Here is a 12,377-nt window from a genome sequence, read left to right as displayed (position 1 = left end):
CTATGCTGCAAATGGTCAGCTCTGCTTTCGTCTTGCAAGGAAGACTGGCAGCCTTTACCACTTCTGTTAGCCGCTCAAAACGAGAGAGAATCTCTTCTGGCCCAAAGTGACACACATCATTGGTACCGACGTGAGCAACCACCTGCAGTTAGCTGCACCCTGTACTCTTCATGGCATCTGGGAGGACCCGTTCCACATCTGGAATGACTCCACCCATTGTGCACACGGAGTGCACATTGGTTTTCTTTCCCTTCTTGGCAGCCATGTCCCTAAGGGACCCCATAACACACCTAATGTTGGAGCTCCCAACTATCAATAATCCCTGTGATTGTCTGGATCTTGCAGGTTGAGAAGTTTCTTCTCAAACAGGACAGTTGACATCATCTGGCTCACTGACAGTGTCAGCCACAGAGAGCACCTGGAACCTGTTTGTCAGACAAACCAGGGAGGTCTTATCTGCAGCTGCCTGGGAAGTCTTTTGCCACCTGCTACGCCCCATGGCAACATCCGACTTGACCACAGGTGAGGGGGCAATATCAGTGCGAGCAGTAACTTAGCTGGCCAACGGTGAGGGCTGATCAGAGGATTCAGACATGCTGGACATCCATTGGATCCCCACGGCCGGCCCTCAACATTGGTGCCCATCCACTGCAGCCTCAAGCTTGTAACTGAAGCCATCACAGCCTAAAGCTGGGAGCGAAGTGTCACCAACTAAGCTCGCATCTGCGCACAACAATTGCAGTCTGTGTCCATATTAAAAACCGTGGAAAACTAAACTGTGCCGATAAATGGACTATTGGCACATGCTGCGCAACTCTACTGTAGACCCTGATGAAAAATCAGGAACTGTGTTTAATAAATTAGATTCATACGCAGAGATTGTAGAACCTAACAACCGAAGCACTCGGGTGAAACTAAATAATTTGCCCCAATTAGGAACTGTTAATATATCACAAAATCAGTTTACTTTCTGTTGCAAACAAAACTGAGAGAACTGTGGCTATTAGATATTAAATTAATATGCAGAAACACAAGAAACTAAACTATTAAAGCACACAGACGATATTATTAAATTCGCTCCTAGTTAGGAACACAGTAAAGTCATAAAATCGTTTACTTCCCTGTTGCTGCTTGGGTCTTGGCCGGCTGCTGCTGTGTTTTTGGAATCAATCCTGGTTGACATGGAGGAGGTCATTCAGTTAAAGATCCTTAAATTTGTTTGTGCTTGGAATATGTTCTAAGATACTACAACAAATCTATGTCAAAGATACTGTATGGTAGTTTTGTTGATCATTTCTACTACTCTTCTTGTAGACGGGTGTTACCTGTGCTCTCTTCCATATATTGGGCACAGCTTTTTTGTTTGAGGGATCTATGATAGAGTTCAGGTAGAAGAGGATCTAACTCGGATGCAAATTCAAAATATAATCTGATAGTGATTCTATTGGTCCCTGGAGCTTTGTTCAAATTTAACAATTTCAGCTGTTTCTCAACACCACTGACACTAATACTAATTTCACTCATCTTTCAGTGGTATGAGGATTAAATTGGGACAGTTCTCGTGGGTTTTCCTGTGTAAAGGCACATTTGAAAACAGAGTTAAGCAGTTCAACTTTTGTTTGCTACCCTCAGTTTCAGTTCCTGTCTCATTCGCTAGGGACTGTGCACTAACTTTGGTGCCACTAATAGCCTTTACATAAAACTAGAATTTCTTCGGGTCTTGTGAAAGATCATTTGACAATCTTCTGCCACAGTAGTCACTGAAGGCTACACGTGTTGCCCTTTTGAAAGCCAATTGCATTTTATTCAGAATCTCTCTCTGTCTACAGTCCTACGTTTTACTGTATCTATTACACAGTAGTATCTGTTCCTTTAAAAGTTTATTTACTGTGACTGTATACCATGGAGGGTTCTTCCCATTATTAACTGTTCCATTGGGTACATATCTGTCTAGTTCACAGTCAACTATTCTTTTAAACTTGAGCCATAGTTCCTGTACAAGCTTCTGCCCTGTGTTGAAAGTTTGATTTGTTGTTGAGATACGACAATACTGATTTTTTATCTAATATATACATATAATGAGGGAGCATCTAGTAAATGTTCCACAGGATGTCTCTATCACACCCACCACTAACAAAACTGTAATTTTACCAATTGATTGTTGAATGATTAATGTCTCCACCAATGATTACAGTATATTTGGAGACCTTAATACAAGCCAACTGATATTTTCCTTAGTTCACAATTGCATCAGGATTTGAGTCTGGTGGATGACTGGAGGACCCAGTCACCATTTTATGCCCACACCTGATGCTGAGTCATGCCCAAACAATCTCGCATGCTGCTTCAATTTCTATCTTTGTGAATTTGAGTTTCTTGTGTACAACCACAAATACACCACCTCCATTGCTCATTAGCCTATCCTTTTGTTTTTGTTGTTGTTGTTGTCTTCAGTCCTAAGATTGGTTTGATGCAGCACTCCATGCTACTCTATCCTGTTCAAGCTTCATCATCCCCCAGTACCTACTGCAGCCTACATCCTTCTGAGTCTGCTTAGTGTATTCATCCCTTGGTCTCCCTCTATGATTTTACCCTCCACGCTGCCCTCCAGTACCAAATTGGTGATCCCCTGATGCCTCAGAACATGTCCAACCAACCGATCCCTTCTTCTAGTCAAGTTGGGCCACAAACTCCTCTTCTGCCCAATTATATTCAATACCTCCTAATTAGTTATGTGATCTACCCATCTAATCTTCAGCATTCTTCTGTAGCACCACATTTCGAAAGCTTTTGTTCTCTTCTTGTTTAAACTATTTATTGTTCATGTTTGACTTCCATACATGGCTACACTCCAAACAAATACTTTCATAAACGACTTCAAGATACATAAATCTATATTCGATGTTAACAAATTTCTCTTCTTCAGAAACTCTTTACTTGCCATTGCCAGTCTACATTTTATATCCTCTCTACTTCGACCATCATCAGTTATTTTACTTCCTAAATAGCAAAACTCCTTTACTACTTTAAGTGTCTCATTTCCTAATCTAATTCCCTCAGCAACACCCGATTTAATTTGACTACATTCCATTATCCTCGTTTTGCTTTTGTTGATGTTCATCTTATATCCTCCTTTCAAGACACTGTCCATTCCGTTCAACTGCTCTTCCAAGTCCTTTGCCGTCTCTGACAGAATTACAATGTCATCGGCGAACCTCAATGTTTTTATTTCTTCTCCATGGATTTTCATACCTACTCTGAACTTTTCTTTTGTTTCCTTTAGTGCTTGCTCAATATACAGATTGAATAGCATTGGGGAGAGGCTACAACCCTGTCTCACTCCCTTCCCAACCACTGCTTCCCTTTCATGTCCCTCGAGTCTTATAACTGCCATCTGGTTTCTGTGCAAATTGTAAATAGCCTTTCGCTCCCTGTGTGTTACCCCTGCCACCTTCAGAATTTGAAAGAGAGTATTCCAGTCAACATTGTCAAAAGCTTTCTCTAAGTCTACAAATGCTAGAAACGTAGGTTTGCTTTTCCTTAATCTTTCTTCTAAGATAAGTCGTAGGGTCAGTATTGCCTCACGTGTTCCAACATTTCTACAGAATCCAAACTGATCTTCACCGATTTCAGCTTCTCCCAATTTTTCCATTCATCTGTAAAGAATTCGCGTTAGTATTTTGCAGCTGTGACGTATTGAACTGATAGTTAGGTAATTTTCACATGTGTCAATACTTGCTTTGTTTGGGATTGGAATTATTATATTCTTCTTGAAGTCTGAGGGAATTTCACCTGTCTCATACATCTTGCTCACCAGATGGTATACATCTTGCTCACCAGATGGTAGAGTTTTGTCAGGACTGGCTCTCCCAAGGCTGTCAGTAGTTCTAATGGAATTTTGTCTACTCCCAGGGCCTTGTTTTGACTTTCAGTGCTCTGTCAAACTCTTCACGCAGTATCCTTTGGTACACACTTAAATATTCCCCCAAAATCTAACTGCTATCAGGTTTCAGGTTTCAAATTGCTGAAATGCCTTTTTTGTCCAGACATTTGCAACCCTTTGATGGAAGGACTCAAGGAATTCATTAAAATTATTTGAAATAAACAATCAAATGGTTATGTTATGTTTTATTGTGGTGAACAAGAACAGTAATGGAATTACGAATGTCTTGAATGTGTTGCATCTACAAGCAGAGTTGTGGTATGTGAAAAGTAATAAGTACAAAGATTATTATTATTATTATTATTATTATTATTATTATTATTATTATTATTATTATTACTATTACTATCACCACCATCATCATCATAAAAAGAAAGGTAGTTCACAAGTATCAAAAAGGTGTAGAAGTCTTGAGGATTTATGTAGAATAAAATTGTGGCTCACTGCTCCAGCTTTACTATGATGGTAGCATTGAGAATGACTTACTTCAAAGTTCACTCTTTCTATATACACTCCTGGAAATTGAAATAAGAACACCGTGAATTCATTGTCCCAGGAAGGGGAAACTTTATTGACACATTCCTGGGGTCAGGTACATCACATGATCACACTGACAGAACCACAAGCACATAGACACAGGCAACAGAGCATGCACAATGTCGGCACTAGTACAGTGTATATCCACCTTTCGCAGCAATGCAGGCTGCTATTCTCCCATGGAGACGATCGTAGAGATGCTGGATGTAGTCCTGTGGAACGGCTTGCCATGCCATTTCCGCCTCAGTTGGACCAGCGTTCGTGCTGGACGTGCAGACCGCGTCGTGAGACGACGCTTCATCCAGTCCCAAACATGCTCAATGGGGGACAGATCCGGAGATCTTGCTGGCCAGGGTAGTTGACTTACACCTTCTAGAGCATGTTGGGTGGCACGGGATACATGCGGACGTGCATTGTCCTGTTGGAACAGCAAGTTCCCTTGCTGGTCTAGGAATGGTAGAACGATGGGTTCGATGACGGTTTGGATGTACCGTGCACTATTCAGTGTCCCCTCGACGATCACCAGAGGTGTACGGCCAGTCTAGGAGATCGCTCCCCACACCATGATGCCGGGTGTTGGCCCTGTGTGCCTCGGTCTTATGCAGTCCTGATTGTGGCGCTCACCTGCACGGCGCCAAACACGCATACGACCATCATTGGCACCAAGGCAGAAGCGACTCTCATCGCTGAAGACGACACATCTCCATTCGTCCCTCCATTCACGCCTGTCGCGACACCACTGGAGGCGGGCTGCACGATGTTGGGGCGTGAGCGGAAGACGGCCTAACGGTGTGCGGGACCATAGCCCAGCTTCATGGAGACAGTTGCGAATGGTCGTCGCCGATACCCCAGGAGCAACAGTGTCCCTAATTTGCTGGGAAGTGGCGGTGGGGTCCCCTACGGCACTGCGTAGGATCCTACGGTCTTGGCGTGCATCCGTGCGTCGCTGCGGTCTGGTCCCAGGTCGACGGGCACGTGCACCTCCCGCCGACCACTGGCGACAACATCGATGTACTGTGGAGACCTCACGCTCCACGTGTTGAGCAATTCGGCAGTACGTCCACCCGGCCTCCCGCATGCCCACTATACGCCCCCGCTCAAAGTCCGTCAACTGCACATACGGTTCACGTCCACGCTGTCGCAGCATGCTACCAGTGTTAAACACTGCGATGGAGCTCCATATGCCACGGCAAACTGGCTGACACTGACGTCGGCGGTGCACAAATGCTGCGCAGCTAGCGCAATTCGACGGCCAACACCGCGGTTCCTGGTGTGTCCGCTGTGCCGTGCGTGTGATCATTGCTTGTACAGCCCTCTCGCAGTGTCTGGAGCAAGTATGGTGGGTCTGACACACCGGTGTCAATGTGTTCTTTTTTCCATTTCCAGGAGTGTATTACTTTTTGCGTGCGATAGCCCGGGTTGTAGGCGTAGCCTAATTTTTGAAATTTATGGTTGTCTCATTTACGTACTTGTACAGTTCTCTAGACAACAAATGGAATGCATCTACATAGACCACTGCAGTGGTTCCAGCTTGAGAAATAGGAAGCACGGCTGAGAATGTGAAGGAAGCATTTACAGACAAGGACAGAGATACGTGTTACCCTGCAATACAAACTATTCTCCACCCTTGGTGGATGACACCAACAGCACTTTGGCAATTTCATGTAACAACCTGATCCATCACAATACAGCCAGACAAGCCATGCAATAGTACTGACTATTGTAACAATGTTGATAGCAAGATTACCATGGCTGCACATTCCTATAAAATAAGACCCATGTAAATCCACCTCTTGGTTATCTGGTCTGTACACAGCACATGTTGCAACAGTAGAAGCACAGGGTGACACAGTTAAAAGTAGCCCACCTCCCCTTTGAACTCAAATGCAGAAATTTTTTGATCTCTGAAATAGAGTAAACGACGACAACAGTGGGCAGTTTAATGCAATAATCAATTGCTGGCATTCTTCTGTCAGCATTTAACTTAATTTCATCAGTGAAGTTGGACGTTTCTCTTTGCAGTCAGTAAAATGACATACTCAATAGAAGAAAGAGTTGAAATTGTGGAAACATGTGAGAACAGGTTCAATTAAGGGAACTTGCAAAATTTTTGGCATCAAGTATCCAGATAGAGGACTACCAGCAGAGAGAGCTGTGTCTGTATAAAAATTGGTGCATCTACAGATCTGTGCAAAACATAAAATGACAAATAATTCCTTCAGTTCACACACCAGAAGATGTTGCAGACATTCACTGAAGAATTATTCAAAGCCCAAAGAAGTATACACATAAACTGGCCCAACAGGTGCATGTAAGTAGGAGGACTAGGAAGTTGCCAATGGATATTGAAAATTCTTAATTTGAAGCCATATTTTGCGGTGGTTGTGTAGCGATCGTGGGAGGATAACAAATTACTGGATGTAGCTTTTCAATGACATCAGTGATGTTTTGTTAGACTCATTCCATGGCATCATGAGTGATAAAGCATGGTTTCATCTTTCCAGTTATGTGAATTCACAGAATGTGAGGTACTGGGCAACAGAGAACCATAACATTGTGTTGTCAGCAACCACTCCATGATGAAAAAAAAAACAGCATTTCATGTGATGTAACAGGAATGGACATCATTGGACCGATATTTTTTTTTACACTACCTTCAAGATGGTTGCATAAATGGAAATTTTTGATACATGATGTGCTCAGCTCACACAGAATATGAAAGCTAATACTGATTCTTCCAGCAAGATGGGGCAACAAGCCACATAAGTAAGATATCCCTGGTATGAGTCCATGATTACTTCACTGAGAAACGAACTGTCGGCAAACATTTATGGCCACGAAGTTTACCAGATCTAACAACATGTGACATTTTCCTGTGTGGACACTTGAAGAGCAAGGTCTGTGAAACAAATCCACACACAATACGTAAACTGAAAGACAACATCAGCCATAAAATTGCTGACATCGATATCCGAACATTACGACAGGTATATCTGAATATACCTAAGCATGCACAGCTGTGTATTGATGTTGCAGGGGGTCACTATATTTTTCATTGTAAATAAATGGTAAGTTCATGTCACTGCTTTGTTTCTGTAATTTCACTGCATTTTCTGTAAACTTACATAGACTACTTCTATCTGTGCCACTCTGTGGTGTTACATACAGCATTTCCTGCAGTCTTCCATACGCAATTCATTTCTCAATAACAGCTTGAGCATTTTATGTTGAAATATTGTCTGAAACTTTGAAGGTGTGAAATAGAACAGACAATTCCAGTATTTATGTCTTTCCACAATTTCTGATGTAAAAAAGCACTAACATTGTGCAGAGACTACTAGGAGCATTCCTATTTTCTCCCCTTCTCTAGTCAGTCAAATTTTGTTTACCTGTACTGTCAGCTAATAAGTAAACTTTTAAACTGTTGCAGCAACAGGCATTGCCCGCTCTGTTTCACCAGGACAAGGTTTAAGGACAGCCCCTTTTTCTGCAACTACAACATCTGATGCAAGATCTGCACCACCATCAGGAAACTGGATGGCCACGACTGCTGAACAACTTGTGACACAGGCAAGTTTTATTTATGTTTCATGTCTTATCTACATTACTTTGGTTAAGTTTCACCAATTTTCTAAAAATGGTATATTCCTATCAGTACACACTCTAAGCGTAGCAGATTTAAATAATAATGATTGGCTTCTCTGAAAATTACTCAGAGATCCGTTCCTGAAGGACAATATAATAATTATATGTGCTACAGGACAAGATCATTTTAATGATAGTTGAGGTGACAGGTAGTTAATCATTGTAGGATAATATGATAACAAATTCAGACCAAGTGAAGCACACATCACAGTAAAAGCATGGTCGGTCACATCAATACACAGTGTACCCCTTCTGACAACAACACAGGCATGCATGATCATCGGGTGCGAAATAGCATCCTGTGGTAGATTTTCCCAAGGACCTTGTGTCTTCAGTTGCAATTCAGTAATGATTCTTGCAACCCTGGAGAATGAGAGTAGGTTCTTGCTTCATGATGTGTTCAATTGGCAAAAGGCCTGGTGATTTTGCAAGCCCAGACAGTTGTTATATGCCACGAAGAACTCATTGTGTTGCAGCAGCCTTAAGTGGACATGTATTGTGCTGCTGGAAAAGCGCACAATCTTCTTGCCACAGAAATGACAGTAGCATGGGGATATTGGCCTGTGCAATGTAGAAGCCTTAAATGTGATCACGAATTGTAACAGATGGTCTCGAACACCATGAAGCCTGGGATGGGACCTGTGTGTCTTGGGTGAATGTGCTTTGTAATAGGCTGCTTAACAGGTCTATGCCACATACATATATTTCCATCACTCCCGTACAAACAGAACCTACTCTCATCACTGAAGACAACAGAGTGCCATTCCACTTTCCAGTCAACTCTTTCATGACACCATAGCTGCTATACTTGATGTTGTTGTGGTATCAACCTCGCCAGAAGCGCACGTGCTCTTAATCCCTCTGCTAACAGGCAGTTCCCAGTTGCTTCTGATTACATAGAAGGTGCAACATGTGCCCAGATTTTGTCCCGGGGTAATGATTGGACAGCCACTGCCACTCACACAGTGTGTCATCTTGACTTGTGTATGTAGTACATAGACATCGAGAACCTGGTCAACAGGTGTGGGAATGTTCCACAGGCCACTGTTGAAAGCAGCATCACACAGCAGATACAATGTGCGCAGCATGTGCAGCAAACCATCAGTAAAAGGGTCCCTGTTCAAATGAGTGAAGCTGTTCCATAGGCGTACGTACTCCCCTGTGAGACACAGTTGTACCCTAGAATGAATGTTGTAAACACTGTCTGCCTCTAAACTCAACACAGTTACTGCCAGCAGAGTCATAACAGAAGATGCACAGACAGGCCTGCCGAGTGCCATCTGATTGCCGGTGGCTGTGACAAATGTCACACTACAACCTCTCAGTATGTACATATCATACTCTGGTGCCACTGAACACAGCCCTTGAGTGTGTTGCATTTTTTCTCTCTGTGTATAAAAATGCTGCAAGCTGAAATGGCTATTGAATTGAAGAAGTTTTGGGGAATCATTTGACTCAGGGATTACCATCAGCTGCATACAACACTAAAATGAGGTGTAAATTTGCTGTGCTTGCTTTGTTTGCTGTTGCCATTTGGCTTTTAAAAAGGCTGGAGAGTGTGCTAGTTATTTGCCTGTTCATATTACAATCACATCTATGTCCTACAGGAAGAATGAATAGGTTGACAAAAGTTCAATGGGTAAGTAAATTGCTTGTCCATATTTTCAATGTGTCGTTGATGTATTGTCATGTGCTGCAGCATTTTGCGTTTAATTGCTGGTTTGGCATTTCCCATATATGTTGTACTAATTTCCTGCAATTAGTCATTGGAGGTCACACTATCAGTCGGTCCAATATTTTACAAGATACATCCAAAGCTTTGAAGTAGTATTCATAATTTTCGTAGTAAAAGTTTTGTATTCGTGGAGAGGATCAAGATAACACACTGAAGCAACCATTGAAATCAAGCCCGATGTGCTAAGTAGTATGTTACGCCATAGCTGGTTGGTATTCATGGCCCCATAGAATGTTGTGCAGAAATTGTAGCAGAGCTGGTATGTGATTTGGCTGCTCCCACAGGTAGCTCTGCCTCTGATAGATTAGGACAAGGCTTTAGTAGGATGTGCTGGTTGGTTGAACTGGGCAAGTCTTGAGCCTGGGACTTACACTGGGATATGACCCATGTGGTATAGGAATCAGAGAGGTTGTGCCATAGAATGTGGTCCCGAGGCCAAGATACCAGGTATGGTGCTCAGTAGTATGTTACGCCATAGCTGGTTTTGTATTCATGGCCCCATAGAATGTTGTGCAGAAATTGTAGCAGAGCTGGTATGTGATTTGGCTGCTCCCACAGGTAGCTCTGCCATAGCCTCAATACCTTCTCTCTCATTTGCTTCACCTGGTGCTCCTGAGCCCAATATGCCTCCCTCCTGGACGTTGACCTCAATCTTTCTTAGGGCTCCATATGAAGATGACTTGCCATCAGCAGTACCTGCCTTTGGACAGCTGTCATCGCTACCACACCAAAAACTCGCTGCTGTATATTCTGGCCACCTGAGGTTGACATATCTGCAGTGACAAGAAATCTCTTGCTCAGTATGCTGAAGGTCTCACAGAGGCATCTACAGACAGGCACTGTACCCAAAATATATTCTGCAGACCCTTACACCCCCCCTCCCCTCTCTCCTCACTAACACATGCCAACCCCAAGAATCAGTTGCAAAGATGCACCAGTATCACCTTGGACTGGGACAACTTGACCATATCCTTTGCCAGGGTTTTGACTCACTGTCCTCGTGCTCAAAAATCCGAATATCCTACTTATAGACCTTCCCAACCCTCCTACAATGGTATTCTCCCATTTACCCAGTGTATGCAACACAGTGGTCCATTCCTATGCCACAGTTGCTCCCAACTCCTTGCCACACAGGTCATATTCCTGTAGTGGAGCACACTGCTGAGAGCAGCATGCTCAATTTAAATGGTTGCTTCAGAATCTGTGCCATCTCTATCCTTGCCCCAACACCATCTTCCTTGAACTAAGTAGATAAAGAGTTGTCTTCGCCACACATCCTTCATTCCATTAATCCTGCTGGCCTCAATCTCCACTAACCCCTTACCTCACACCCATCTCCCCCCTGCCCCAGGACCCTAACTTCACCCACACCTGCACCCATACCTTATCCCATTCCATCAGCTCTTCCCAATCTGTTCCTCACAGATGCCGGTGACCATGAGTCACTTTCCTATGCTATACACACCTGTTGTGTCTCCTTCATGCTTTATTGTCATGTACACATGTTGCCTTTATTGGAGCTATCAGGCACCCTTTCACAGTCCTCCCTCTCATCCCAGCCAACCTGCAGACCTGCGGTACCAACAGTTTGTTTTCAGCTGGCATAATGTGTCGATCACACACATACCTGTGTGTGTGTGTGTGTGTGTGTGTGTGTGTGTGTGTGTGTGTGTGTGTGTGTCCATATTCTAAATCGAGAAAAGATTCATCCAAGAACTGGTAGGTTTTCAGCCTTTTTTATGTGCCTGTTACTGACCCAACACCTCTACTATTGGTTACTCCTTACCTTTTCTCCTAAATTATATATATGCTGCCAGCAGTTTCCATTGCCAGATAAAAAGTGATTTCTTTGGTTGCAGTTTAGGTTCAAAAGATTTGAGGATTTGGCAAAAAAAAAAACAAAGTTGAGTCTCTTATGGCAGAAAAATCAGTTTTAAAAATTGTCATTGTGTTTCTAAATTGCCAAAAAAGCAACTAGAGAACACAAAGTGATGCCACACTACAATCCAATCCGACAGCTATTCCATGGTAACACCAAAGTGGATAATCAACAGAGAGCATTGTAGTAGGTTCAACAGTTTGATTAATGAACCACCCAATTTGTTTCTGATATCTGGCAGTGCACTCTCATCTGCATTTTCTGTTTATGTATTCCTTTGGTGGGTAATGCTCACTGGACCTGCAATACCTGTAATCAATACTGTATAATGCTGTAGTGTGGGTTATATATTGAATGCTTATTTAGATACTAGTGGATTTTTTTCCCCTTCCCATTAAACAGTGAACTTTTATAAAATTTTCTCCACACAGTAACGAAATGTACAGATGGAATTGTAAACAGTCTTTAGGGACATTTCCATAAAAATGAGTGTGACCACTAACAATTATTATTCTTTATGTTTTATGCATAGTGTTCATGATAATATATGTTGCAGTCAATCAGATGATGGTCACAAACTGTCAGCTTAGGTTAATGCTCACAAAGATGGGGCTCCGTTGTGGTAATCAGGCTGTTGC

General features: G+C 42.8%; 1 protein-coding gene across 15 annotated transcripts in view; it reads left to right on the top strand.

Moving 5' to 3' along the window:
- LOC126297523 (CTTNBP2 N-terminal-like protein) overlaps nt 1-12,377 on the top strand; it is a 214,163-nt gene that overhangs the window by 135,268 nt on the left and 66,518 nt on the right. For all 15 annotated transcript variants that reach the window (XM_049988422.1, XM_049988419.1, XM_049988427.1 and 12 more), the window contains one exon: nt 7,911-8,050. In XM_049988422.1, coding sequence (XP_049844379.1) covers nt 7,911-8,050 — 140 coding nt within the window. The remainder of the gene's footprint in view (nt 1-7,910; nt 8,051-12,377) is intronic.

Source organism: Schistocerca gregaria, chromosome X (genome assembly GCF_023897955.1).
Source record: "Schistocerca gregaria isolate iqSchGreg1 chromosome X, iqSchGreg1.2, whole genome shotgun sequence".
Classification (NCBI taxonomy): domain Eukaryota; kingdom Metazoa; phylum Arthropoda; class Insecta; order Orthoptera; family Acrididae; genus Schistocerca; species Schistocerca gregaria.
The sequence above is the reverse complement of the archived record's forward strand: the minus strand, read 5'-3'. Positions and strand labels throughout refer to the sequence as shown.